Genomic DNA, 24,861 nt, shown 5'->3' with positions numbered 1-24,861 from the left:
TTTTCATTTCCAAGGGAGGGTTAAAAAATGGCTCTGGAGACGATTGGTTAGACCAGACCAATGCTGGGCCCTGATTGGTTTCCCCCAAATTTTGGGGGAGAGGAAATGGATTCACAATTGAGCGGGGCCAGACCCATATTCGCCAAGGGCTACCTCAGAACACAGCGAAGACTATTAAGGTTTTGTCAAAACAGGATGTCATGAAACCTTTAAGCCCTATTTAAAATCATCACATCTGTGCCACTAAAAATCCCTGACTGGTTAATCTCAGGACATAAGTAGTAGGTTGGAGAAGCTTTCTTTTGTCAGTATCAGCCGAGAATGCGGGAGTCTATCCCTGTTACAATGCGCTAGGCCCCTGGAAGATGGATTTCTGAGCTGGAGCGTAACACCTACCATCAGCTCCTAGTACTTACCACACACACCTACCATCAGCTCCTAGTACTTACCACACATACCAACCATCAGCTCCTAGTACTTACCACACACACATACCATCAGCTCCTAGTACTTACCACACACACCTACCATCAGCTCCTAGTACTTACCACACACACCAACCATCAGCTCCTAGTACTTACCACACACACATACCATCAGCTCCTAGTACTTACCACACACACATACCATCAGCTCCTAGTACTTACCACACACACCTACCATCAGCTCCTAGTACTTACCACACACACATACCATCAGCTCCTAGTACTTACCACACACACCAACCATCAGCTCCTAGTACTTACCACACACACCTACCATCAGCTCCTAGTACTTACCACACACACCAACCATCAGCTCCTAGTACTTACCACACACACCAACCATCAGCTCCTAGTACTTACCACACACACCTACCATCAGCTCCTAGTACTTACCACACACACCAACAACCTTGCCACATCTAAGCCCTGCTACTCATACACTGAGCTGGTGGTGCAGGATTGAACCCATGACCTTGTGGTCCAAAGGCAAGAGCTCTACCGACTGAGCTAGCCAGACACAAACATCATGGGCAAAGTGACGACATGACCACCAGGCATGTGGCCTCTGTGTTTATGTACACTTTGCACTATTACTATACTTGTTTTGTGTTCCGTTTTTACCTTGTATTGTAGTGTGTTCTGGTGTTTGTTTTGTGTCAGCGACTGGGGATGAAAATGACCACTTTTGCTAACTCATTGTATATTTACACTGCTTTCTTAACTGCACTGTATTGCTGTATTCGGCTGCATTGCTATATATATTGTCCATCTAAAAAAACAAATAAAGTGTGTGTGTGTGTGTGTGTGTGTGTGTGTGTGTGTGTGTGTGTGTGTGTGTGTGTGTGTGTGTGTGTGTACTGTATGTGCGGCCGTGCGCGTGTGTTGAAACTTGCACAGAGATGATCATGAGGCCCTGTACAATATGTGTTTGTTGTTGAGCGGACCTTCGCTGCCTCAGGACTCTGAGTTCATTAGCAGACCAATATCCGACTCAGCGTTTTAAATAAGCTCCTGGAGAAAACAAAACAAACCCATCAATTATCATCAATTACACTGTCAAATAAACACAACCCTCTGCACTAATCACCACGTCTAAAACCCTTCCAGGATGCCACTGACTGACAGGTAAACCACTTGAAACTCTACGGTTTGTTGACCAGAGTCCCCCAGGGGTCTATACTAGCCCCCCCCCCCCCCCCCCCTAACATTCACCCCTGAATAGGGACACTAGGGTTCAGATTGTCCTGTTCTATCAGGGGGAACTGCTTTTTGCCTGGTCACGTTGTGAATGTTACTGCAGGAGTCAGAGTGAGACAGTGTTAATTTTTTCAGCAAATTTAGATTTAGTCTTAGTCTTTTGAATAACACACCATTTAAGGGGAGCACACACTGGACGCGGGCGGCTGCGCAGCGTCACGTTGCGGTATCAACGCACGTGAAGTGCCCCGCGGTAACCCCAACTGGATGCGGCGCGCTGCCACACAGCACATCCATTTCCCTCGTGGGGAGAACCATGGGATAACATGTTCACCGCGCGGCAACGCTGGAAAAATAGAACAGCTGCGTATCGGCGCGGCAGGCGAGGCGGCAGACCCGCGGCTGCGCACGTCTGACGCCGCCGGTGTGGGTTAGTTCATTGAAAATAATGGGGCCGTATGTTTTGACGCGCCGCCTCCGCGTCCGGTGTGTGTTCCCCTTTAGTCTTAGTCTTCTGAAATTGTTTTAGTCTAGTCTTAGCCGACTAAATATCAATATATATTTGAGTCTTTTAGGCTAAGTCTTTTAGACTAAATATAACCACATCTGACACTGTCTGCTACTCTGTACAAAACCAAAAAGATTTGAAAAGCAGATAACAGATGAGTGCCATTCTCAAATGTAAACATAAAAGATGTATTTGGCTTTAATTTCATTGCAGTTACATACCAGTGTTAATTTTTACAGCCATTAGTCTTAGTCTTAGTCTTTTGAATAACACACATAATACAGTAGTCTTAGTCTTCTGAAATTGTTTTGGTCTAGTCTAGTCTTATCGACAAAATATAAAAATCTTGGAGTCTTTTAGTCTTTTAGTCTTAGTCTTAGTCGACAAAATTAACACTGGAGTGAGATAACGGTAGGGTATTTCTTTGTTAAAAATAAGTTAATAACTCGTTATATTCCGAAAATAGTGGTTTAACCTTTTAACACATTCACCACCAAAGATGTCATGTCCTGTTAGAAGTAACGGTTGACTGCCAAAGAGGCTCCAGCCCTTGGGCTGCATGCCTATCTTACTGTACTGATTTTATTTGTAATAGAACATGGCCTGAAGCCCCGAGTTCCACCCCAGCACTACCGTCATGTGACACACGTGCCTTCTCTCTGAGCCCTCAATTTCCTGTCTTTCTACACTGGCCTATCTAAATAAAGTAAGAAGAACCCCCCCCCCCACTAGCTAAAGTGCCACTGTGTGCACCAGCGCTGCACTGTCACAGTGAGCTGAGAATCGCAGTTGCAGAATTCTTTTTCTTCTATTAAGAGTTTGATTTTCTCAAGATTAAAGACTAGTTCAGACCAAAGATTATCCACAAGACAAAACCGCTATAAGCTTGACTTATGCTTTGTCATAATATGACAACACCTTCATATTATGACGGTGTTGTGCGGTGAAAATAGCAGAATAGGTCGGCTATTTTCAGCTTGCGGCATAATCGTACGACAAAGCATACATTTAATTTAAGCATTGGTAAACTGAGGAGAAAAAGCTGTCTGAACTACCCTTCAGTAAGCTGGCTCCCATCGTCAGTCCCTATCCATCCAGCACTCGACAAGCGGGCACCAGTCACCTGGGCAGTGATGCAGGAGACGGGGAATAACATGCAGAGATATAAGTTACATAAAGAGTCCTGCAGGGCGTGGAAGCGTGCCATCAACTCTTCGCCGTGTCATTTATTCTTCCTGTAATCGCTCTTGAAAGACAGCCAGGTGGCCTGTTAACCCCCCCAAGAGCTCAGTAACAAACCCCGATAAGGGAGTTGGAGACGCAAACAGGGAGATAGAACTGTGTGTGGTGATAAAACATGCCCTGCTGTAGTCTTTTTGTCTCTGAATGCTAATTCAATTACACTTATCTTAAGTAAATCCAACTGCAGCTTCACAAAGCCAGAGTTAGTCATCGCCAAGCAACTTAATCTCCATGAAGACAAGGCTTGTGTTGAAGTGTACTAATATTCCCAATTCCCTACTGTAAGTACTGTGTAATATAGTGACACACTGTTTATCTATCCAAGCCGTAATTTCTTTTCATCAGCAAACTCTGCTGAAAAACAAATGGTGGCAGGTGGCATGCAGATGTCCTGCTTATATTGAGTTAAGTCTTGCAGTTTATTAAACCATGATTTGCAGTGGAAGTTTAGATTTTGTTTTCATAAGAAATACAAGCAATTTTCTGTGCCCTACCCCATCGACCACACTCCAAAATAGGGCTTAAGTGATTAAAACGTCTATTTGTCCATAATGAAGATAGGCCCTTTGATTCATGAGCATGTCCGTCCACCTGCTCTGGATCTCAGTGTCGGTCTGTATTAAATTAAGTTAAAGTACTGTATAAATAGAAAGAAGGCACTGCCATCTGTGCACACACACACACACACACACACACACACACACACACACACACACACACACACACACACACACACACACACACACACACACACACACACACACACACACACACACACACACACACACACACACACACACACACACACAAAGCTGGCCAGTGTGTGTGTGTGCAGAGACTACAGTATTAGATTTCTTGGCAATAACTCTTCCCTTACTTCCATCCCCACTCCACTCTCCAGGGAAATGAAATCAAATAAATCTCAGCTCACAAAAAATATCAAAATGTATGGAGGGGAGCGAGCTTGGGTTAGGCAAGTACAAATACAAATGCACCATTTACTGCTATCATTGTCATTGCCTGTACAATATGCAGCAATAGCACATAAACATACATGCACACCAACACACACACACACACACACGCACACGCACACACACACACACACACACACTGTCCTGGCACTGAAACAAGTCCCCTATCACATCTCTCGCATGGAGCGTTTCAATCTCCCATTCTAAACGTACTGTCAACATTCTCCTCATTACTATATCAACTCCATGGGGTACAGAGATGACGCCATATGGTTTCCTTTACCTGCCCACGTTTAGGTCCCTGACAGTTTTTAATCCTCTTCATCTACTATAGCACTCTGGGAAGACATCAGATTGAGAACGTGCAAGCTACGCTAGTATGCCTCGTTTGACCTCCATGACATTAATATAGATTTAGAAGGTTTTGGTCTTATTTTAGCGGGGTTAGCCAAAGTTCGTTGCGTGTGCCATTCTATCTTATAAAGCGCCTGTGAAATTATGAAGTGTGTGACTTTGCGCTGGGCACATTCCAGGAAAGGATGCTTAATCTTCAAGCTATCTCCCGTAAAATGGATTGACTTCATTAAACAACTAATTGCTGCTGATTTATTTGGGTTCTTGTTCTTTGTTCGGAAAACCTTTATTGTTCCCCTGTGCTGTTTATAGTCCAATTTATTAAGCATGATTTGTTCTGTTTACAGCATGTTATGCCTTCGGCGGCAGACAGCCTTTCCCCAATGAATTCTTTTTTGAATTGTTTTTGGGTGGTCCGTCCGTTAGTCCACAGTTTCCCAAACAGTGGGTCGGGGACACATTTGTACGGGTCTAAAAATCTAAGAAATTCCATAAATTAGAAAACAAATGTCTCAAGCTCAATATTTTGGGAACCACTGCATTAGTCTATCCGTCCATCCATCCTACACTTGGAAAGGAGTCAGCTTAGGTGTTTCGGACATCTAGTACGGATGCCCCCCGAACGACTTCCTAGGAAGGTCCTCGACGAACGTCCCACTGGGAGGAGACCCCGTGGCAGACCAAAGATCAGATGGAAGGATTATATCTCCAAAAGCCTCAGTATACTAGGGAGTGGAGGAAGTTGCTCGGGATAAGGAAATCTGGAGGTCTCAGAACTGCTACCCCCGCGACCCGATTCTGGATAAGCGGTTGAAGATGGATGGATGGATGGATGGACTCGACAATGAACTGATTAGAAGTAGGTGGTCAAAGGTCAAGGTCATGGTCACTGTCACCTAACAAAACATATTCATTAAATTCCTTCAAAGCTGTCACCAAATACTATATGAGTCTACACGGACACAGATGTAAACGCTAAATGTTTGGCAAAGCCATACGATCATGATGCAGTATTTCTATCTTTTTTCCCCCCGCATAGTTCCCTGTGAGGTTTTCCAGCTGAAAATGTTTCAACATTAAGGCAAGAAGCAATGACAGTTTATACCATGGCTGATCAGTTTCATCTCAGTTCATCTGAGCCGTGGGATCCTTTCAAAGAGCTGTGCATTACAGTTTGCAGCAACATGAAGGCATTTTGGATTAAGTGTGATTGTGTCGTAATCCTTCTGAGTAATGGTAGTCATTTCTCATGATTGGGCTTGTGGGTTTCAGAGCAGAGGGCAACCTCTAGATTGTCTCTAAAAAGCCTGAGTTATATTTGGTAGCATTCTGTGTCGAGGCACAGACAAGAGCCGATCTACAAGCTCGGAAACACCGCCGTGCAACTAAGTATAAATCGCCTTTAAGTGGCCAGGAATCCCCACTCCTGGGGGGTCAGCTTGCTTCTTTGCCCCCCATATAACAGATCCAGATGTGTGGACTGGACACAGCAGTGTCCAGTCAAAGACATTACTCCAGCATGTGGAACAATGGCTTCCGAAGAAGATAGATTAAAGATGAACTGCAACTAACCAAAGACTCTCTCTCTCCTTAAAAAGAGAATGAAAGTAGAAAGCATGCTGTTATTGTGAAGTTTCATGGGGCTAATGCTGTTGGATATTAGAGGGTCAGGAGTGTTGTTTCTCAGCCTCATAAATCACAGACCAGTCCATCCATCATCTGTGCTTTCTTACTCTCTGCGGGGGAAGTTTAATTGTTTTCTTCTTCTTTTTTTTCTTCTTCCAAGCTGTAAACTACAACGAGAGCCCCTTGACCACTAGATATAGTATAGATATAGTATGCATAGCTGAACTCTAACCTAGAGTGTCAGATCACCACATGCTTGGATATGATTGTGAGTGCATGTTATTTAAAGGTAGGGTAAGTGATTTTCTTTGATAAAAATAAGAGTTAAATACCTTTATATTCTGATTCTAGTACGCATTGCTATAGAGTGTTTGTTATTAAACAGAAAATGAATTTTCAGTTATCCAATCAGGATAGAGAACTGAGTCAGGATACAGATTAAACAAGTGAAATTGGAAGTGATGACACAAAGAAATGAGCAGACAAAATTGGAACAGGGACACTATAAAAATGAAGCTGATAAATGGGTAGCCTATTCTCTCCTGATTGGCTGACACGTGTCCCCTACCTGAAAAAATCTGTTTCTGTTTATTAAAGAGCTGGAGACTCCAGTTACTGAACAAACACTCTATAGCAATGATTACTATCACAATATATAACCTTTTGTTTTAACCCAAAAATATCACTATTAACTTAATTAGGGTGCTGCAACACCTTTATGCCAGAGCTCAAATGCCCACAACAAACCAACATGGCTAAGAAAGGAAAAGAATCACATCATTTGTGCAATAATTGGGGAGGTATTTATATTCTATGTGATGTATTAACAGCAAAAGCTTTCAAGTGAGATAAAATAAAGTACCATTATTGTATTTATTTATTTGTATTAAGCTGCACGCACGCACGCACGCACAAACACACAGGAGCTGTGTGGTGTTGTTGTTGTTGTTTGGTTCATTGCACAAGCACCCTTTCACAGCAGTGTTTTACTGAGGGGCAGAGCGTTTTTCTGCCCACTCTTCAGATTCAAACCAGGAATGTTCCCGTCAAAAGGTCACTTCACAGCAACCCTCAAATGTACCATTTAAAATGCTACAGTGACGTCAAGCCTTCTGGCTTTTTTCTTTTATCCTTTTGAATTAAACGCTCAAACAGGCAACATACAGTACGTACAATAGGCCTGCATAGTGACTCAACCCTACATCTATGGACACAACACAATGCTAGAGCCCTCCAAGAGTTGTCACTTCCAGCGAAGGGTTGCGCTTCAGGGATGTCCCTTTCATATCCTGACGCAGGAAGGAAAGGCTGTGTTTAAAATGTGTAATGATAGTCTTTGACACAGCCTCCACTTTCATCTCAAAACCACCCCTCGTCATAACTCACCCACGCCTGTGCCCTTGAAAAGAGCATCACAGGGCAGCTCTTCCTCTTCCACTGGCATCAACCACCGTATTACACACAGCGTAATGAGAAACATGGCTCGTGTCATATCCAATTGAGAGAGAGATCAAATTAAGTACATGGGGGGAGAGTGGCATCCCTGAAACGGACGATCTTTCTCAAGGACACTTTCACATGGAAGAGTTCCTTTCCCTGAGAAAGAGTACAGTACAGTAAGAACTACAGTAGGTTGGCTGCGGTAGGGACTGAAAACATCACCTTCCAATTATTATAGGAAAGTCTGGAACCAACACTCCTGGCTTACTCATAAGAATAGAAAGTAGGGGAGACACGGATGGAGATCGTGAACACCACAGAATAAACAGTTTAGATTCATATGCGAGGACATGGCAAGGCTGAACGCGCCTGGAGTGTGACGGCTGAACATCTGGTTAACATTTTTATACTAGACACTTATAATGGGTACATAACACACACTGGTACGTTATGTACAGTATCTTGCGTTCACAACATGCATTCTATGCCACAATTACAGATTACATATCATATAAATTATGACCTGGTTGGGTCCATTGTTCTACTATTTTCAAAAACTGTTGACACAAGTTGTCCCTGGCGCATGGGTGGGGGCCCAAATTAATCAACTTACAGGCTACATACAGTAGCAACGCTGCTGGGTTGAAAACGTCCTAATGGTCTTGAATAGACCCTGCTTCCACTACATGTTAGGGAGCTGGTGGGCCTTTCCACTGAGGTACTTTTATGCTAACCAGAGCTGGGCTCACGAGTGCAGCTATGTAGGCTGAGATACAACTAGGTCATACTGTATGTATATGAGTGATTTGTGATCATTGAGTCTCAATCAATAGGTCGCTTGCAGATGTACAATCAATCTATAATGGATCTGATCTGATACTTTCGCAATTTGGGGGGAAACAAATTAAATATAATTATTTTGGAAAATATTAAAAAATGTAGGCAATTTGCCCAAAATAGCAATTCCAGGTTAACGTAGTTAAAGGTCTTTTGATGTTATTGGTGGTTGGGGAGAAGTTGCTAAATAAGGCTCTGATAAAGCAGGTAGATTTGGAGAGAGAGAGAGAGAGAGCGAGCGAGAGAGAGAGAGAGCGAGAGAGAGAGAGAGAGAGAGAGAGAGAGTCGGGGAAAATGAAAGACATTCCACATGGTGTTCATACTGTGGGCAGTGTTATATGGGTCTGACTAAAATTGATTGTTGGTTGAAAAAAAAAAGGTGTCAGAATGATAAAGGACCAGGTGTTAAGCCTCATGTGTCAGTGACACATTCTTTCACACATAGTGCAATGTAACAATATATTCTTTATGTGGTCTGGAAGTCTCCCAGTGTCTTTGTCTGATGGTCCCCAAGTATCCGTGTGTATCAGAGTGTGTGCAGGTATTTTGGTTTGTGTAATGCTGTCTAGTCTATGTGCAGTCCAGTCTATGTGTTAAAATACAGCCAACCAGTTGAGGAACTCACGTAGTGAGGCTTTAGTTTTTGCTTTCATGTCGCTGGTTCGAGTATCGATCCCGACCAACATTGCAGCGCGTCACTCCACATCTCTCTCCCCATTTCCTGTCAGTCTACCATCCTATCAATAAAGGTATAAAAGTCCCCCTAGTTTGACCACTGCAACATGTTGTGAGCTTGTAGATCTGCTATTTTCGGTGTTTTTTACACAGTGTAATGAGAAACATGCCGGCATGCTCTCATAAGACCTCTATAGTTGTGGTGACTGAGAACTTCAGTTTATGGTTAGTGTGTGTGTGTGTGTGTGTGTGTGTGTGTGTGTGTGTGTGTGTGTGTGTGTGTGTGTGTGTGTGTGGGTGGGTGTTTATTTTAATTTCTTATGTCTTACTTGGGGTCCCGAGGGCTGTTGGGGCGGCTGTTGGTGCGGAGTCTGTTCTCGCTAACAGCTGTGGGTCGCTCTGGTCCTGACACTGGGCTGACCCGCCTGATCAACACAAGACACACCAACACACAACCTTCAGAGACAAGAGAGCACTGCCATACATTCACCTTACAAGCTTGTAAATGTATACATTTTGTACTTTTGTCAAAAACCAATTGAACAAGCTTTGCTTTTGTTGTTGCTTTGTATGTAAAAAAAAAAAACGAAAATAAACATATTGTAAAAAAAAAAAAAAAATTGAACCATATAGTGTCCCTATTCTGGCAGCGAACATTCAGCATATAGTGGATCAACACGCAAGCATCCCAATTGTAGCCACTAGAGGCGAAATCGTACACAAATGGCAAACGAATGGTCTCCTGGGCGTCATGTGACAGCAGATCTCGCGAACATCCTATGTCTATGACGCTAGATCTCGCAAGAGTTTGTTGCTGGGACAGAGAAAGGACACAATTTGTTGTTGGACAAAATTATGTGGCTCGTCACAAGCCAAACAATCGGATTGGGTCCAATATTTAGGTCAGTGACCATGTAGCTAAAGAATCGTTCATACTGTAAGCTGTGTTCACGTTCACTCTCCCATTGGAATGAACCCATTTAGACCTGGAACACCAATACATAACTATACCTTTCAATCTGGGAACCCCTTTTGGTGTAGTTGTTGCTGTGTATACAGTATAGCAAACATACATTTTTGTAATTTATTTGAATTCAAAAATATTTTTTTCAGAAAACAGTACAGGTAGGTCAGGATTTAGAAGGCGTCTTTTGCTATTTGTTTTGGGCCATACCTGGGCTCCTCTGGAGAGGGCTCCTGTGCGAGGCCGTTGGTCTGTGCAAGGCTGTGGGTGGGGCTGCTCTCTGGACTGGCCTCCTCCTTGGTGCCGTTCTGTGGAGGAAGGTCCGAGCAGGCCCTGACACCCTCCCACTGCTGGGCTGCATTACGGATGGCCAGACGTCTCTTCTCCTGGGGAGGCACACACACGCACGCACGCACACACAGGGACATTTACAGGGGCCTGTAGCTTACACACACTGTTGCACAGGAGCACAGTGGTCCTCAAACATTTTGAGCGGTGCTCAAAATGTTGCATCTGGCTTTGTCTGGGACACAAAGCATGGCCTACATCTGGCCTACATCTTGGCACACAAAGTTTGTTGTACGCCCACTAAATGTGAGGGTCACATTGGCCAAGCTTTGTGCGACACTTTATGAAATTAACTCATAAATAGCATTGGTCACTTCACACTAGGTGTGATTTTATTTTTTCAAAGACCCCCAGCTCGGTATGCCAATAGCCCATAACTCTGTCAGATGGAACCAAATGGACTTTTACGGGTGAGGTTCCCAAATACCAATAATTTATCTGGGAACCGCCTGGAATCCCCCCCCCCCCCCCCCCCCTCCACACACACACACACTTTGAGAACCACTGCATTAACACCACACCGCACACACAAATGCATACAACTATGGCAAGTGTGAGGTTACGCACACACCACCCCATAAACACACATGTTCAAGTGTATGTGTACATTCAAGCATACAGTATACTGTACACACACAGACACGTGGTGCGTGTGCACATACACACATTTGAAACAGAGGACACAGCAAGGTGTCAGGTAACCACACTGAGGAGCAGAGCACACAGGGGACATGCAGCGAGCTTCTGAAAGTCTCTCTCTCTCTCCTGGGTCACACACAAAGACGTGGCACCTGCCTTGCTGGTCCCTGAGGAATCCTGAGGCTTGAGTGCTGCAGTGGGAGGAAGGACGCCGTGCTGCTGAGGCGAGTTATGTGCAGGACTCTATGAAGACAAATAATCACAACACACAGCACTCACAATGTTACTCTGCCCACCGGAGAGGCTGTGGAGCAACCAGTGGGTCAGGTCTTTGTAAATGTATCTGCTTTGACTGTGGTTGGATTTTTGTAACCCATATTTTTTTCACCCGGTGTCAATTGTCTAATGTAATCCTGGGTGCTACACTCCCTCTGCCAACCTGGGGAGAGCAACGTACTGACCTCATGCTTCCTTCTATGCATGAGGAGTCCAAGCTGCTTCTTTTCACCTGACAGGGGGGGGAGATTCCCCAGCTGGGCGTAGCGTGTGGAAGGAACACGTTATTCCAACCAGTTCCTTTCCCCTCCATCAGGCGCCCCGGCTGGCCAGGGTGAGGCAGTAGAGAGATTACTGCATGTGAGGGTACCTACCCTAGAACATGCAAACTCCACACAGAAAGGCCCTTTTGCCAAACCCACCTAGGGTATCGGCACTGATGACAAGGAGGAGAGAACATGCCCCCAGCACCCACAGGCATCCCCAACGGGAATCGAATCCGGGACCTTCTAGCTGTGAGGCGACAGCACTACTGACTTGCGCCACCGTGCCCCCTCAATCTTTGCTTTTAAATTAAAATGTCACAGGACATTTAACACACTCACAGATAAGATATATCAGTCCACGTATGAACAGTGAACAAGGAACGACTGTTTTCACTATGCTCCACACAAATGGAACAAACTTCAGGACTCTCTGAAATTGGTTAGACTGGTCCAGAGTCACTCAGGGTACTTCTTAAGGATGCATTACATAGTGACTGCACCTGTTTCATGTAATCCTATATGTATCTGCATCTGTGATTTGTTTTTTAATGTGGGTTAAACGTTTGTTATTGTTTTTCAATGTATTATGTATTGTATTTTATAACTGTACTTGTTTTACATGCTGTGATCAGGGAGTCCTTGAAAAAGAGAGCTTGCACTCAATGGTCTGCCATGAATAAATAAAGGTCAAAGAAAGAAAGATATAACTGGGGGATGAGGGTTAGTGCATCAGGACATCAGTTTGAGCAAAGATAACAGTTATTGCAATGATTGCATACATTAAACTAGTCAGTCAGTGTTCAGTCCTCTGGTACAAGTCTACATGACTGAGCAAGTGAAGTACTAGTGCCTGCTACCTACTGTACTACAAAGCCACTCAATTTCCTCTTTATCGGGTGAAAAACTGTAACTTTTCAGGATTCAAATTCAAAAATAGAAAAAGATAGCAGATCGACAAGGCTCAAAACGCGCCGCTATGCGCTTCGAGCTGCACTGCACTGCACGCTTTGAACCGCGTTTTGAGCTGCGCTTCGCACTTGTAGATCTGCTATTTTGGATACTTTACAAAGCTGTAAGTATGATCAAGTAGGGCGTTCATTTATGGAGAAAAAAACCCACAAACAGTTAAAATATGAAGATAAGAGGTTTCTGCCCCGACAGCAACGATATAGTAGTATCTAATCTAGTAGTGTCTTATTTGTGTGTGATCTACTGCAGTGGTGGTGATCAGGCTCAGGCTGCAGCAGCAGCAGCGGCAGTAGTAGCAGTGCCATCCCCACCCTGCAGCAGAAAAGAATGCTGCTACTTTCTAATTTTTTTAACTCCCCCCATCTCGCCTGTGTTTAGTTTCGATACACTCAGGTATGGAATGTGCCACTCCCACTCGCTGGTGTAAACCAGTATCCACCTCCACTGGGTCTTACACTGTATTCTTGAATATCGTCATTGTCGGGAAGGAAACCTCTTATCTCCATATTCAAACTTTTTGTGTTTTTTCGTGAATCATAGAACAGCGTCACACAAAAGTAGCAGATCCACAAGCTCAAGATGCTGCGCAAAGCTACGCGTTTTGAGCTAGTCGATCTGCTACTTTTGCTATTTTTTGAGCGGTGGTCTCCATAGCGTGGCCGTGTGTGTAGGTTGGTGGGTAAACCACCGCTCAGTTCACACGGGTGTGATTTTTTAATTGAATCCTGAAAAGTAGTAGTTTTGACATATGAGGAAACCTTGTATGTCCAACCGTATTTTCTTTATTATTTTTATAAACAAAATAGTGAAAATTCAGGAATGACGAAGTAGGGAATTCATCGGTGGGAAGAGAGAGAAAAAAAAGATAATGAGTTGAAATATGGAGATACAAGGATTCTGCCCCTAACAGCCACCATATGCAAGCAATGTGCCGTAAAATGAGTGCAAACTAAAATGGTGTCAGCTACTGTACAATTCCTAGATTACCACCCAATAAGTAGTGTCATGACAATGTACAAAAAGAGAAATGCTGGCAGAGGTCAAAAGTAAAGGAGGTAAAGTAAGAGCTAAGAGAGAGAGAGAGGCAGAGAGACTTCAGTTCTTCCTCCTCAAGACAGAAGGGCATGACATGAACCTTGGCTGCGACGTTCGCCATATCATTTTCTCTCCAGGGATTAGCAGAGTCAGATTGCAAACAGACAATCAGCTCCTAGCAGAGCCCCTCTCCTCCAGCTCCCAGCCAGAAGCAGCCAAAGCCGCAGCAGCGCACAGACAAAAGGAATTCACGCATGCATGCATGTACTGTATGCACGCACTCACGCACGCACGCACTCACTCACTCACTCACTCACTCACTCACTCACTCACTCACTCACTCACTCACTTACTCACTCACACAGTGTGTGAGTACTTGCATAGATATGTACATGCACTCACAAAAATATATTCATTCTTCACACACACGGCACACACGCACACACCACAACAGACAAAATACTGTACATGCATCCTCAAACATACATCAACACACAGACGGACACACCCAGCATACACATTGCATTCAGAGACAAAACACATTAATGCACACAAACACACACACACATACAGTACACACACACACACACACACACACACACACGGTCAACAGATGTACAGTAGATGAGGCACACAGATGGGACATGGTACACACACACGCACGCACACACACACACACACACACACACACACACACACACACACACACACACACACACACACACACACACACACACACACACACACACACACACACACACACACACACACACACACACACACACACACACACACACACATAAAATGTGCCTGTTTACTTTGCAGGATCAGTCACATGCCTGAAGAAGAAGCCTTTCAGCAGTTTGATCAAACATTCTATAACACCCACTGAGCACATCTTATCCAAAGCATCCCCCACCCTTCAATACAAGCTATCCCCCACCCCACCCTTCAATACAAGCTATCCCCCACCCCACCCTTCAATACAAGCTATCCCCCACCCCACCCTTCAATACAAGCTGGTCAAAATCTGTAGCACAGAAAGTGGTACAAACTACATTCAAACAGCTTAAGGTCGCCCACAGTTCCTATACAGTACAATATTATTATTATTATATACTTATACTTATTATATAATTATTATTATTTCAAACATATTTTTTAAAACTGGAGCAAAAAAAGTAACAAATCTAAACAAATCTAACAAATCTAAAAACTCACATTGATTATGAGGTTGTAGATCTGCTATTTTCATGCTAATATTAGCCCCCAGAATAGGGATGCGAAGGTTCAAGTGGTTAATGTCAAAATAAAGAAAAATAAAGACCCTATCACAAAGATTTGGTGGACCCCCTATTGAAGACCACTGCCCCTGGCTAAGGCGAAGTCCAGGAACAACCTGCTCTACAAGCTCACTGGCTCAAAATAAGGGTTGCATCACATCAGTCCCCATGCTGTGCTTCTCAGCACTGGCCCTTTCATACTCTGCAGCAGAATATTGTGCTGGTGTTTGGTCCACGTCATCCCATACACACCATGTGACACCCAGCCCAACACTGTGCACAGGAATGCAACGCACAGTCGCACACCAAAGTCTTTGTAGTGGTGCCGGCCCGCGACAGAAGGATCCAAAATATAGTCTTCAAGAGACAAAAAAAGTGGCCGCACATGCACTCTGGTAGCCAAAGTGCCAATATGCTATTCTGGACGCAGAGTAATAAAGAACAAGGTTTCGGCAGCCAACTGCCTTCTTCAGGGTATGTTTTTTATTACTCAGCGTCCAGACTAAAATATTGGCACTTTGGCTACCAGTGTGTGTGGCCACTTTATTGTCTCTTGAAGACTATAATTTTTTATCGCACACAACCATGGTAATCATTACCAGGACTGTTGGCTCAACACCACTCCTCTGGCTACCCCTGTCTTATCAAACATAGCTCCTCCACAATCCACATTATCGGTGCGTATCTCTTAACTCAAAGGATGCCTCAGAAAGGTCAAAGACTCTCCCCATCTAACAATTCACACAGATATCTTCAAGCCACCCACTGCTCAACTTACAGTACATCTACGAGCAACAGCTGACCTCACCATCCAATCCGTTTGGGAAAAGTAATGATAGTGTCAGACTGGCACTGCTGTAAAAATAGAATACAATTTTTTTTTTTTGCTGTGAGTCTGCACCCGTCTTTCCTTTCATTAAACTACAGTCAGTAGAGCAGGCTTAGGTCGGGACTTCAGTTCTATAGTTTTTGAAAAGTAATGGGAGTCCAATAATTGTCCTAAACAAACACCCTCCCAACAGGTCCCTGGCACCAGTCTCCCGAGGAGACATGGGTCAACCCTTAACCCATGGCCCCATGCTTGGCCAGCCTTCACCAATGGGGCAGTAGCCCGCCCCAACCCTATGTGTGCCTGTGGAGAGGAGCAAACAGAATTGAAGCTTGCCCTCTCCAAAGACTAAAAGGAGGAATAGTCAGGAGGCAAATGCTTTGCTCAAAGACTTTGCATTCGCTAAAGTAAACTACAAAAAAGAATCTGAGAGTTAATTTAACTCTGTGAAAATGTATCCGTAAGATACCTCGCTTTTTTTTCTCCCTTCACCACATCGTTTGACTTGAATGCTCCTACTGATCAGCGCCTCTGTGACACTTAATGCACAACAGATGAAACATCTGTGTCCAAGATGGGAGCACCACAGAATATTCAGAGAAGCAAAGCAGTGCACAGCTTAAATTCCCAGCGCTTATTATGTGAGCGTTGATTTATCCCTGCAGATTATTTTGATTGGATTCGACGACAACAGAGCCGATATGGCGGTTGTTGTAAACGTGCTTTATAAATAAAGTTTGATTTGATTTGATTTGATGGCTCATCAAGTGATCTAGGACAGTGAAAATAGCCGAACTATACAAGCTCATGGCGCCACGCAGTGTGAGACATTGTGAGCTTGTAGTTCGGCTATTTTCACAGTATTTATCTGTGGAACTGTGTTAAATTAAATGTAATGCCTACAATTTCAGTGCTTGTCGGGGTGGGGGGAGCCCAGTTCATATATGATTATTTTGGGAGGTCACAGCCTGAAAAGTTTGGGAACCCTTGATCTAGACACAGAAAAGGTGTTTAATTAACGCAGGAGTTATACACATACAAACACATTAAAATTAGAAGTTGTACATTTTTTACATTGATACCTTAAAATGTATAAGTGTAGGGGACAAGCACTTTCAATCATATGAACTGTTGTGGATGCTGTTGATCCTCTCTCATGCACATTAATAACAGTAACAACATGTTGACCATTTTCGTGACATTTGAACCTAGCCTCGTACCCGCCCTCTTCCGGAAACCATTTAATTTGTTTCTGGATTACGAAAGTTGGTCGTTTGCTAGGCTAGGCCTAACCTGCAAACTATACTTATGTAATCTAGGGAGGAATCGTTGCCTACCATTCCATGTAAACAATACCCTTAACCCTTTCAGTGCCACCTTTTCACCACTAGAGGGCGCCCAATGGCCATAGAATCCACCATAGACAAGCGTTGTATATGCACAAGCCGTGCGCAGCCATGACGCGCCTATCTATCTAGGTCGTCCTCAGACGAGCCCTCCATCGTTGTTTCCAGTCATCTCGGTTCTCCATACATCTGGCCAGCTCATTGGTGTTCTGTGTCCCTACGTCTTCCTTGAGTATGTCCACGTATGTTTTTGTGGGACGTCCTCGCGACCGGTGCCCATGTGTTGGCTCCCACAGTACCAATTTGCTGGCTGGAAGCTCCTGGTGTCTTTGGCAGTGTCCTGCTAGTCTCATTCTTCTGGTGGCAATTTTCTCGCTTACCTTTGGTATTCCCTCATACAGGCTCCTGTTGGTAACATGTGCACTCCTGTTGATGTTGAGTACTGCACGCAACATTCTAGTGTAGCACCCGTCTAGAGACTTCTGCAGGGTTGGCTTCAGGGTCCAGCATTCACTGCCATAGAGGAGAACAGACTCCACCGTTGCAAAGAAGAAGCTAAGTTTGATTTGGCGGGGGAGGTTAGAGTTCCATACACTGTTCATGCCGTTCAGGGCCCTCCACGCGAGTGCCTTCCTTACTTTAAGGTCTTTCTCAGTTGAGTCGACCCATGCGCCCAGGTACTTGAAGTCCTTGACTTCCTTCAACACAGCTCCTTCTGTTGTTGTCAGAGGTGAGTGATCAGGTAGGTTATAGGTGATAACCTCAGTTTTCTTAGCATTTAGCCTGAGACCAACTTTGGCACACTCTATCTCCACCCTGTTCAGGAGTTCTTGTGCTTGTTCCATGCTGTCGGAGAGCAGGCTGATGTCGTCCGCATAGTCCAGGTCTGTCAGAACTACTGCGGGATGCCGCCTTGACCTCCTTGGTGTTAGCGTGAAGCCAAGCTCTTGTTCTCGTCCCCCTATGGCTTTCCTGAGCGCGTAATCTAGAACTATGATGAAGAGGTAGGGGGCTAGGGTGTCTCCTTGCATTACACCAGCTCGGATGTCAAACACCTCACTGCTGCCATCCGGGGTCACCACTTTGGCCCTTGTTTTTGCGTACATGGTCTCGATAGCCCGGAGAATGTTGGGAGGGACATTGTAGGCCTCAAGGATCTTCACCATCTTGCTTCTGTGGATAGAATCAAAAGCTTTTTTGAAGTCAATGAAGCACAGTACAGCTGCTAGGTTGTCCTTTTTCACCTCCTCTATTAATCTCCTTAATGCCAGGATCTGTGCTACGGTTGTTCTCTCCTCTCGAAAACCATTTTGGTTCTCTCTCAGGTGAGGGTCGATGGCATGCCGTATCCTGTTCAGTATCATTCGGTTGAAGACCTTAGCAGTGATACATGTCAGGCTGATGCCTCTGTAGTTGTCTGGCTTTGAGAGGTCTCCAGCTTTAGGCACCGGGATGATGTTAGACAGAGACCATATTTCAGGTTGCTTGTTGTGCTGTAGAGCATTGTTGCAAAAGTCTAGGATGAGGTTGTCTAGGTCGCAGTTCTTCAAGACATGACGCGCCTGAACACTTTCCTTTGTGCATGAACAGGGACAGGATGAAGTTAGCTTGAAGTTAGCTATTGGCTACCAAGCATTTTAGAAGCCCTATTTTCGGCGATTTAGCCATGATTGAACCTTACCTTGCACACCTCATGGATATGCATGGAACAGAGAAAATGAGCTCTAAAGATCCTGGATTGCATTGGAGTGGATGGTAAATATCGGCGGCGCGACGCTCTCGTGGGCCGTGTAAACAGATGACGGCCGGCGGCCCGGCTCGGAAAAAAAAAAAAAAAAAAAAAAAGTGGTTTCATGCATACCGTTACCAATGAGAATTTGATAGTGAACGTTAGCACCCACAAGCGCACTTTAGAAGCCTTCTGAAGTCTGAACCCTTCCACACTCCCACATTAGTGCTCCCACTGTCACTGTCACCAGAGATGATACGAGAAGCAAAATAGACAAACAAATGCAGCATATTTTTAATATGACCTAACGTTTTAGAGTAGACACGGCTTTCTAATCGAAAACATTCTGGATCGCTAGCTGGATTGACAAACAAAACCAAAAAACTAAAACGTGGATACAATAAATGTTGACAAAGCAGCATCAAAAGCCAAGGTTGGTTTTTGTCCAGATAAATACTTAGCATAAATTACATTTGTGTTTCATAATCATAAGAACATATCTCTGGGTAACACTGTGCAGTGCAGAAATGTCATAATTAGTTGATGAGTGAGGTGTCTAAACCACAGTGTGCGGTATAGTTCTCATCACTAATCATTGTAATCAAGCGCATAGCGCGGCACGAAATGACACTATGAGCTTGATTAGTGATTAGCTAGTATATCGGTTATTTTTAAATTGCCAAAGTATAAAATATGGTTACGATGGTTAAAATGTTTGTGATGTAACTGTAATTTAGCTGGGGACCCCCTGGTACCTCCCCAAGGACCCATGGGGTCCTCGGACCCCACTTTGAGAACCAATTGGAGTGGGAGGCCGTGGGTTCAATCCCTGGGTGAGTCATGCCCTAAACTAAAATCAAACCTCGGTTCGAAGTGGAGCGGTGAATTTGAGCAGCTGTACCCTATGTGAGTGAGTGAGTGAGTGTAAACTGTGCCTGTGAGTGAGTGGTGAGTGTGCCTGGCCTGCACAAAACAGCGCCCCTCCTTTAACTAGTGTGTTGTGTGTGGCCACTCAAGGTATTGCCCAGGCTACGGACACGGCCAGCCAGCCACCCAGCCAGCCAGCCACCCAGCCAGCCACCCAGCCACATACCCACGGATATACCTGTTCATTGGGAGCGCTTTCACCGCTCCAAAAATGGTACCCAATGCCTTCCTGCATGGCATCTAGGGCTGGATTGGGGGTAAGTCCCTGTGACATGCTACAGTAGTGTCATGTCCAGGGGGGTACTTGTGAGTCAAGCTGCCTTGCACTCTTTACTGATAAGCCTCTTTCAGGCAGCAGCAAAAACTAAAATCTGCTATACTGTATGTTTATGTTACAACACAGGGGCAGAGAGAAGGCATCGGTAAAGAAGGCAAAGCCAGTAAGCTGGTAATATTAGAATGTGAAAAGAACACAACCCTGAACATGACACAACATTAAGTGGTAAGTCCAGAATCCAGCTTAAAAGTAAGTTAACTCTGTTGTTTACTTCAGCTCTACAATGATATAAAACAACAACAGACAAAGTGACCATGAATAAAATACAGGGATTAGTAACGTAAGGACAGAATGGAGCAAGTGTGCAAGCAAAGGCACAACTGAAGTCAATGAGAGAGAATCCACATGACAATAGAACATGGCCATGGCAGAAAGACACAAAATAACAAGGTTAACCAACTTGCCAAGATAAAGGCTAGCATGTGAGTACATAGGACCACAATGGAGACTAATTTGGGGAAACAGGTGATTGGGTTGATACAATTTACAATTTAAGCATTTCGCAGACTCTTAACCCAGAGCGATTTACAGTAAGCAAGGTAAACATGAGGTAATCGAAAGCATAGAGATAGTAATCTAGGATCATAAGCAAACCAAGAACCACCGTCTAAACAGTATAATAAAAAAGAATATAAAAAAAGAATAATCTGTACATTGAAACTATACAAACTATAGGTTGCCAGGTCAACAAATGAACCTGGCATCTGTCTACATAACATGCCATCTAAATCACACAAGCCTGCAAGGTCGTCAAGGCTAGAGCAAGTGTTACGGCAATTGCTACGGGCTAAGGGAGAGCGGAAGAGGTAAGTCTTTGTCATGCGACAAAGTATAAATCACTAATTAACAAATGGGGAAGATGGGTATGGGAAAGGCCATCTCTGTCTTAAGGTGTGTTCCCACTGCAAGATAAAATATCTTGCTAGTGACGCCACTTGAATCGCTTCACTTTGGTCATGTTGGTCAGCATTGGTAAACTTGAAACGAATGTGAGGCGAATGTCGCCTCAACTTGGGATATTCCAACTGGAGCGAAGATGGCAAAGCGACGGAACTCTACGTTCAAACACTGACAGTGTGAATGAATGTAGTGAGGTAGACTCTACCTTGTGAATGCTCTGCTTGTGGTTCTCCTTCTTCTTTTCCTCCTCTTTTCGGGCCTGTGCGACAGCTACGCGCCGCTCCTCGTCCTGTGAAACACAGTGGGAACAGTCAGAGTGTGGCTCCATTCATGGCAAAGAGCGTGACCGGTACACCACTCATAATGTTGTCAGTGACCGGTACACCACTCATAATGTTGTCAGTGACCGGTACACCACTCATAATGTTGTCAGTGACCGGTACACCACTCATAATGTTGTCAGTGACCGGTACACCACTCATAATGTTGTCAGTGATCCTGCATGTCCTCTGGTGACCACTGTGGGCGAGCTGAGTGGAGGACACAATCTCACAGCAGCCAGCTGCTGCATCACAGGATTATATATCGTTGCTGTCGGGCAGAAATCCGTTATCTCCGTATTTCAACTTTTTTTCCGTAAATTAACGCCCTACTTGATCCTACAGCCTACAGCATCACACAAAAGCATCAAAAGTAGCAGGTCTGCAAGCTTGTTCCGTGCCGCGTTTCGAGCTTGTCGATCTGCTTTTGGATGTTTTTTAATTTAAATCCTGAAAAGTAACAGTTTTGGACATATGAGGTTTCCGCCAGACAGAGACGATAGATTGGTCTGATTTTCAATTTCAGAGATCAGCTGAGTCTAATAGCCGTTGCCGGTATGATCTCCCAGAATGCAACACTGGTGCTGGCACATTCTGAGTCGTGCCAGCCAGGCAGCCAGCCAGCCAGCCAGGCACTGGAGGATGTGAGGCTCTCTTTGTCTGAGTCAGTGGAAACAAAGCCTCTATGCCTGATCAATAGAGATGAACACAGCCCTGGGTCTAGAACCCTGTACCAGCCTGTGTCATTTACTGCTGGTAATGCCAGGTCTCTTGGACATCCATTCTGATGTGTGTGTGTATGTGTGGTGAAAATTTAATATTTCACCAAGGCAAAAAGGTGAGAAGTAAGTCTGATATCTAATCAATATGTTATCGATTACAGGCTATTTTCCAGGTACAGTAATGATCATGATGTATGTAGGGGCTTAATAAACTGGTCAACTATTCAGTTAAGGCTTTAAACAGTAGACATTGTTTGGATAATTTGTTTGGATAACTTTATACATAGAGTTACTTTCTGGACTAATGCCTTACATTAGGGAAATATTCACAAGAGGGACTTTGTACAGTAGCTTCGCCCTATATCTAAAATTCAGCTTGCCATTTATGTACAGTAAGAAGACAATAACATGGACAGATGTATGTGTTGCATTTGCATGTTGTCCTCTACTTCCCTGTCCTGTTTCTGTTCAATTACGGTGAAAGAAACAACAACCCTAGTGTATACTGTATATAATGCATGGCTGTAGGCTTTCAGTAGGCCGAATAGCTCTCAAGAACTGCCAGCCAAGAACATGTCATGCATCCTTTAACTTTTAATTGAATCCAAACTCTGTAGACACAGGATAGAGATCCCAGATGGAGCACTCTCCTGGCATCTATCACTTCTGCCTCAGAGCCTGTTCATTTGCAGTATTAAACTCAAATGTCGTTCATACATTTTAGCCACTCTTCAGACAGGTGGATCTCAGCCATGACTGGTGGCATAGCAGCATGTTAGGGGCAGGTTTTCACAGCAGACAGAGAGGAAAGTATAGATCTTCACTTGGCTGCAGGGTAGTTTCCATACAGCAATATTTTGACACTGTGTGAATTAGATGAACAGAATAGCTACTTTTTCAAGGGCCCCCAAATTGATACCCCCATCTGAAAATGCTTTTTGCCAAGGACCCCCAGAAGAGAAGATTTGTGTAAAAAGAAAATCTGAATTAGTATTAAAAGAATTCCAATACTATCATGATTTATTTTTATTCAAAAAATATGATTTAAGCTTGTAGCATGGCACAAAGTGACACCTGTGAGCTTGTAGATCAGCTATTTTTGAATAGACAACATATACAATATGGATGTGGTTAAAATGAGTGTGATGCTGTATTAACATCATTTGCCGGAGACCTCATGGAACCCCTGACCCACTTTGAGAACCACTGGGTTAGATCACAATGTCAGCTTGTTGATACATTGTTTCTCAAAAAAGTTACCTTTTAAATAATTTGTCAGACTATAATGTTTCTTTTAAAATCTTTTAAAAGTTATGGAGTAAAACAAACTAAAAAAAAAACACTGGCTCTCCTTTTTCAGTTCATCTAAAAGTCAATGAAAAAATGGTTTCACCTGATAATGATGTGTAGTACAGGTATAGAGATTCTTTGGAAGCTACAAGCTCAGACCTGGGTGCTTGCATGCATGACAGCTTTCAAATGCCTGCTGGTACTGAGCTAAAGTGCCTCACTGGCAGAGACAATAGCATCATGCTTGATTTAGCCAAGTGTTTCTAAAGTATTGCCTGTGGCCTCATTGGCCTGTAGGCCTGTGTGCTCCAACAGCCACGTTGGCAGGCAACCTTGATGGTTGCCTGCAGTTAATGGTCAAGCAGGGCTTAATTTGTGCCGGATCGGAGATGGCCGGACGCCAGAGCCGAGCTCTGCTGCACTCCGGGAAATCTAGAAGGTACTTGTTTTAATTTTTAGGCTATTTATCATATTATTTATTCCTTTCACATTTCACCTCAATGTCCCTTTCTGCAATGGAAAGGGACGGATGAAATGAAACTGATTTAAGTTTGTAAATAAAGCTCCACAATTTAGAGCTAGAAGCAGTGCTCTTCCGAGCACAGGTCTCCACCAGGCCAGGCGGCCTGTTATAGCGCCACCATGAGGCTGATTTGAAAAGTTTGAAGTGGCATTTCTTCCTCGGCCTAGTGGGAATGTGCGTGCACAATTTCACAAAAATTGCACGCTGTGTTTTTGTGATTTGAGGCATTTTGTTCAAAACGGACCAATAACTTTGAAAGCCAATCTCAGCCAATCAGGATGGAATATGGACAATCAGACAAATCCATGTCGATCACATAACTGTAGAGATACTGTCTACCGATTTGCGTGATCTTTGGACAAAATCTGTAGGAGTACTGGCCAAAAGGTTGCACAAATTGGCCTCCTGGTGGCGCTAGAACAGGCCCATGTAAAAAACTTAGGCCTGAGGTTCTGAATTGGCATCCAGGGAGTGTGTGTGCTCAGTTTGGCAGCGACCGGACAACGCCTCCGGAGATTAGCTGGAAACAAACTTTGTGGACGGACGGACGGAGGCGAAAACATAGTCTCTCCCTGCCTTCGGCTGGTGGAGACAAAAATGGTTGTGCTCGTGAGCCGGTTGATCTGACCCCTACTGTACGCTCACTACGTTAGTTGAAGAGGACTCTAAATAATGCAAAGGCCCCGCCTCACCCTCATTGTCAATGTTTACAAGTTGATGAGAGGACATGACATGAGGACATAGTCGGATTCATTCTCCCTCACTCAAAAGGTTTTAGCATTGTGGTCAAGTTACTGTTCTGGTCATATATTATATTATG

General features: G+C 44.1%; 1 protein-coding gene across 1 annotated transcript in view; it reads right to left on the bottom strand.

The window, feature by feature from the left end:
- The window catches only part of lrrc49 (leucine rich repeat containing 49), a gene marked incomplete at both ends in the record, with an annotated part of 84,903 nt that overhangs the window by 13,963 nt on the left and 46,079 nt on the right, over positions 1 to 24,861 (bottom strand). Inside the window, 4 exons of the mRNA XM_080730132.1 lie at positions 9,668 to 9,763; positions 10,513 to 10,688; positions 11,446 to 11,532; positions 21,392 to 21,475. Of these exons, the coding sequence (XP_080586258.1) occupies positions 9,668 to 9,763; positions 10,513 to 10,688; positions 11,446 to 11,532; positions 21,392 to 21,475 (443 nt within the window). The remainder of the gene's footprint in view (positions 1 to 9,667; positions 9,764 to 10,512; positions 10,689 to 11,445; positions 11,533 to 21,391; positions 21,476 to 24,861) is intronic.

This window comes from Nannobrachium achirus (assembly GCF_963921795.1).
Source record: "Nannobrachium achirus genome assembly, chromosome: 7".
NCBI classification, from domain to species: domain Eukaryota; kingdom Metazoa; phylum Chordata; class Actinopteri; order Myctophiformes; family Myctophidae; genus Nannobrachium; species Nannobrachium achirus.
The sequence above is the reverse complement of the archived record's forward strand: the minus strand, read 5'-3'. Positions and strand labels throughout refer to the sequence as shown.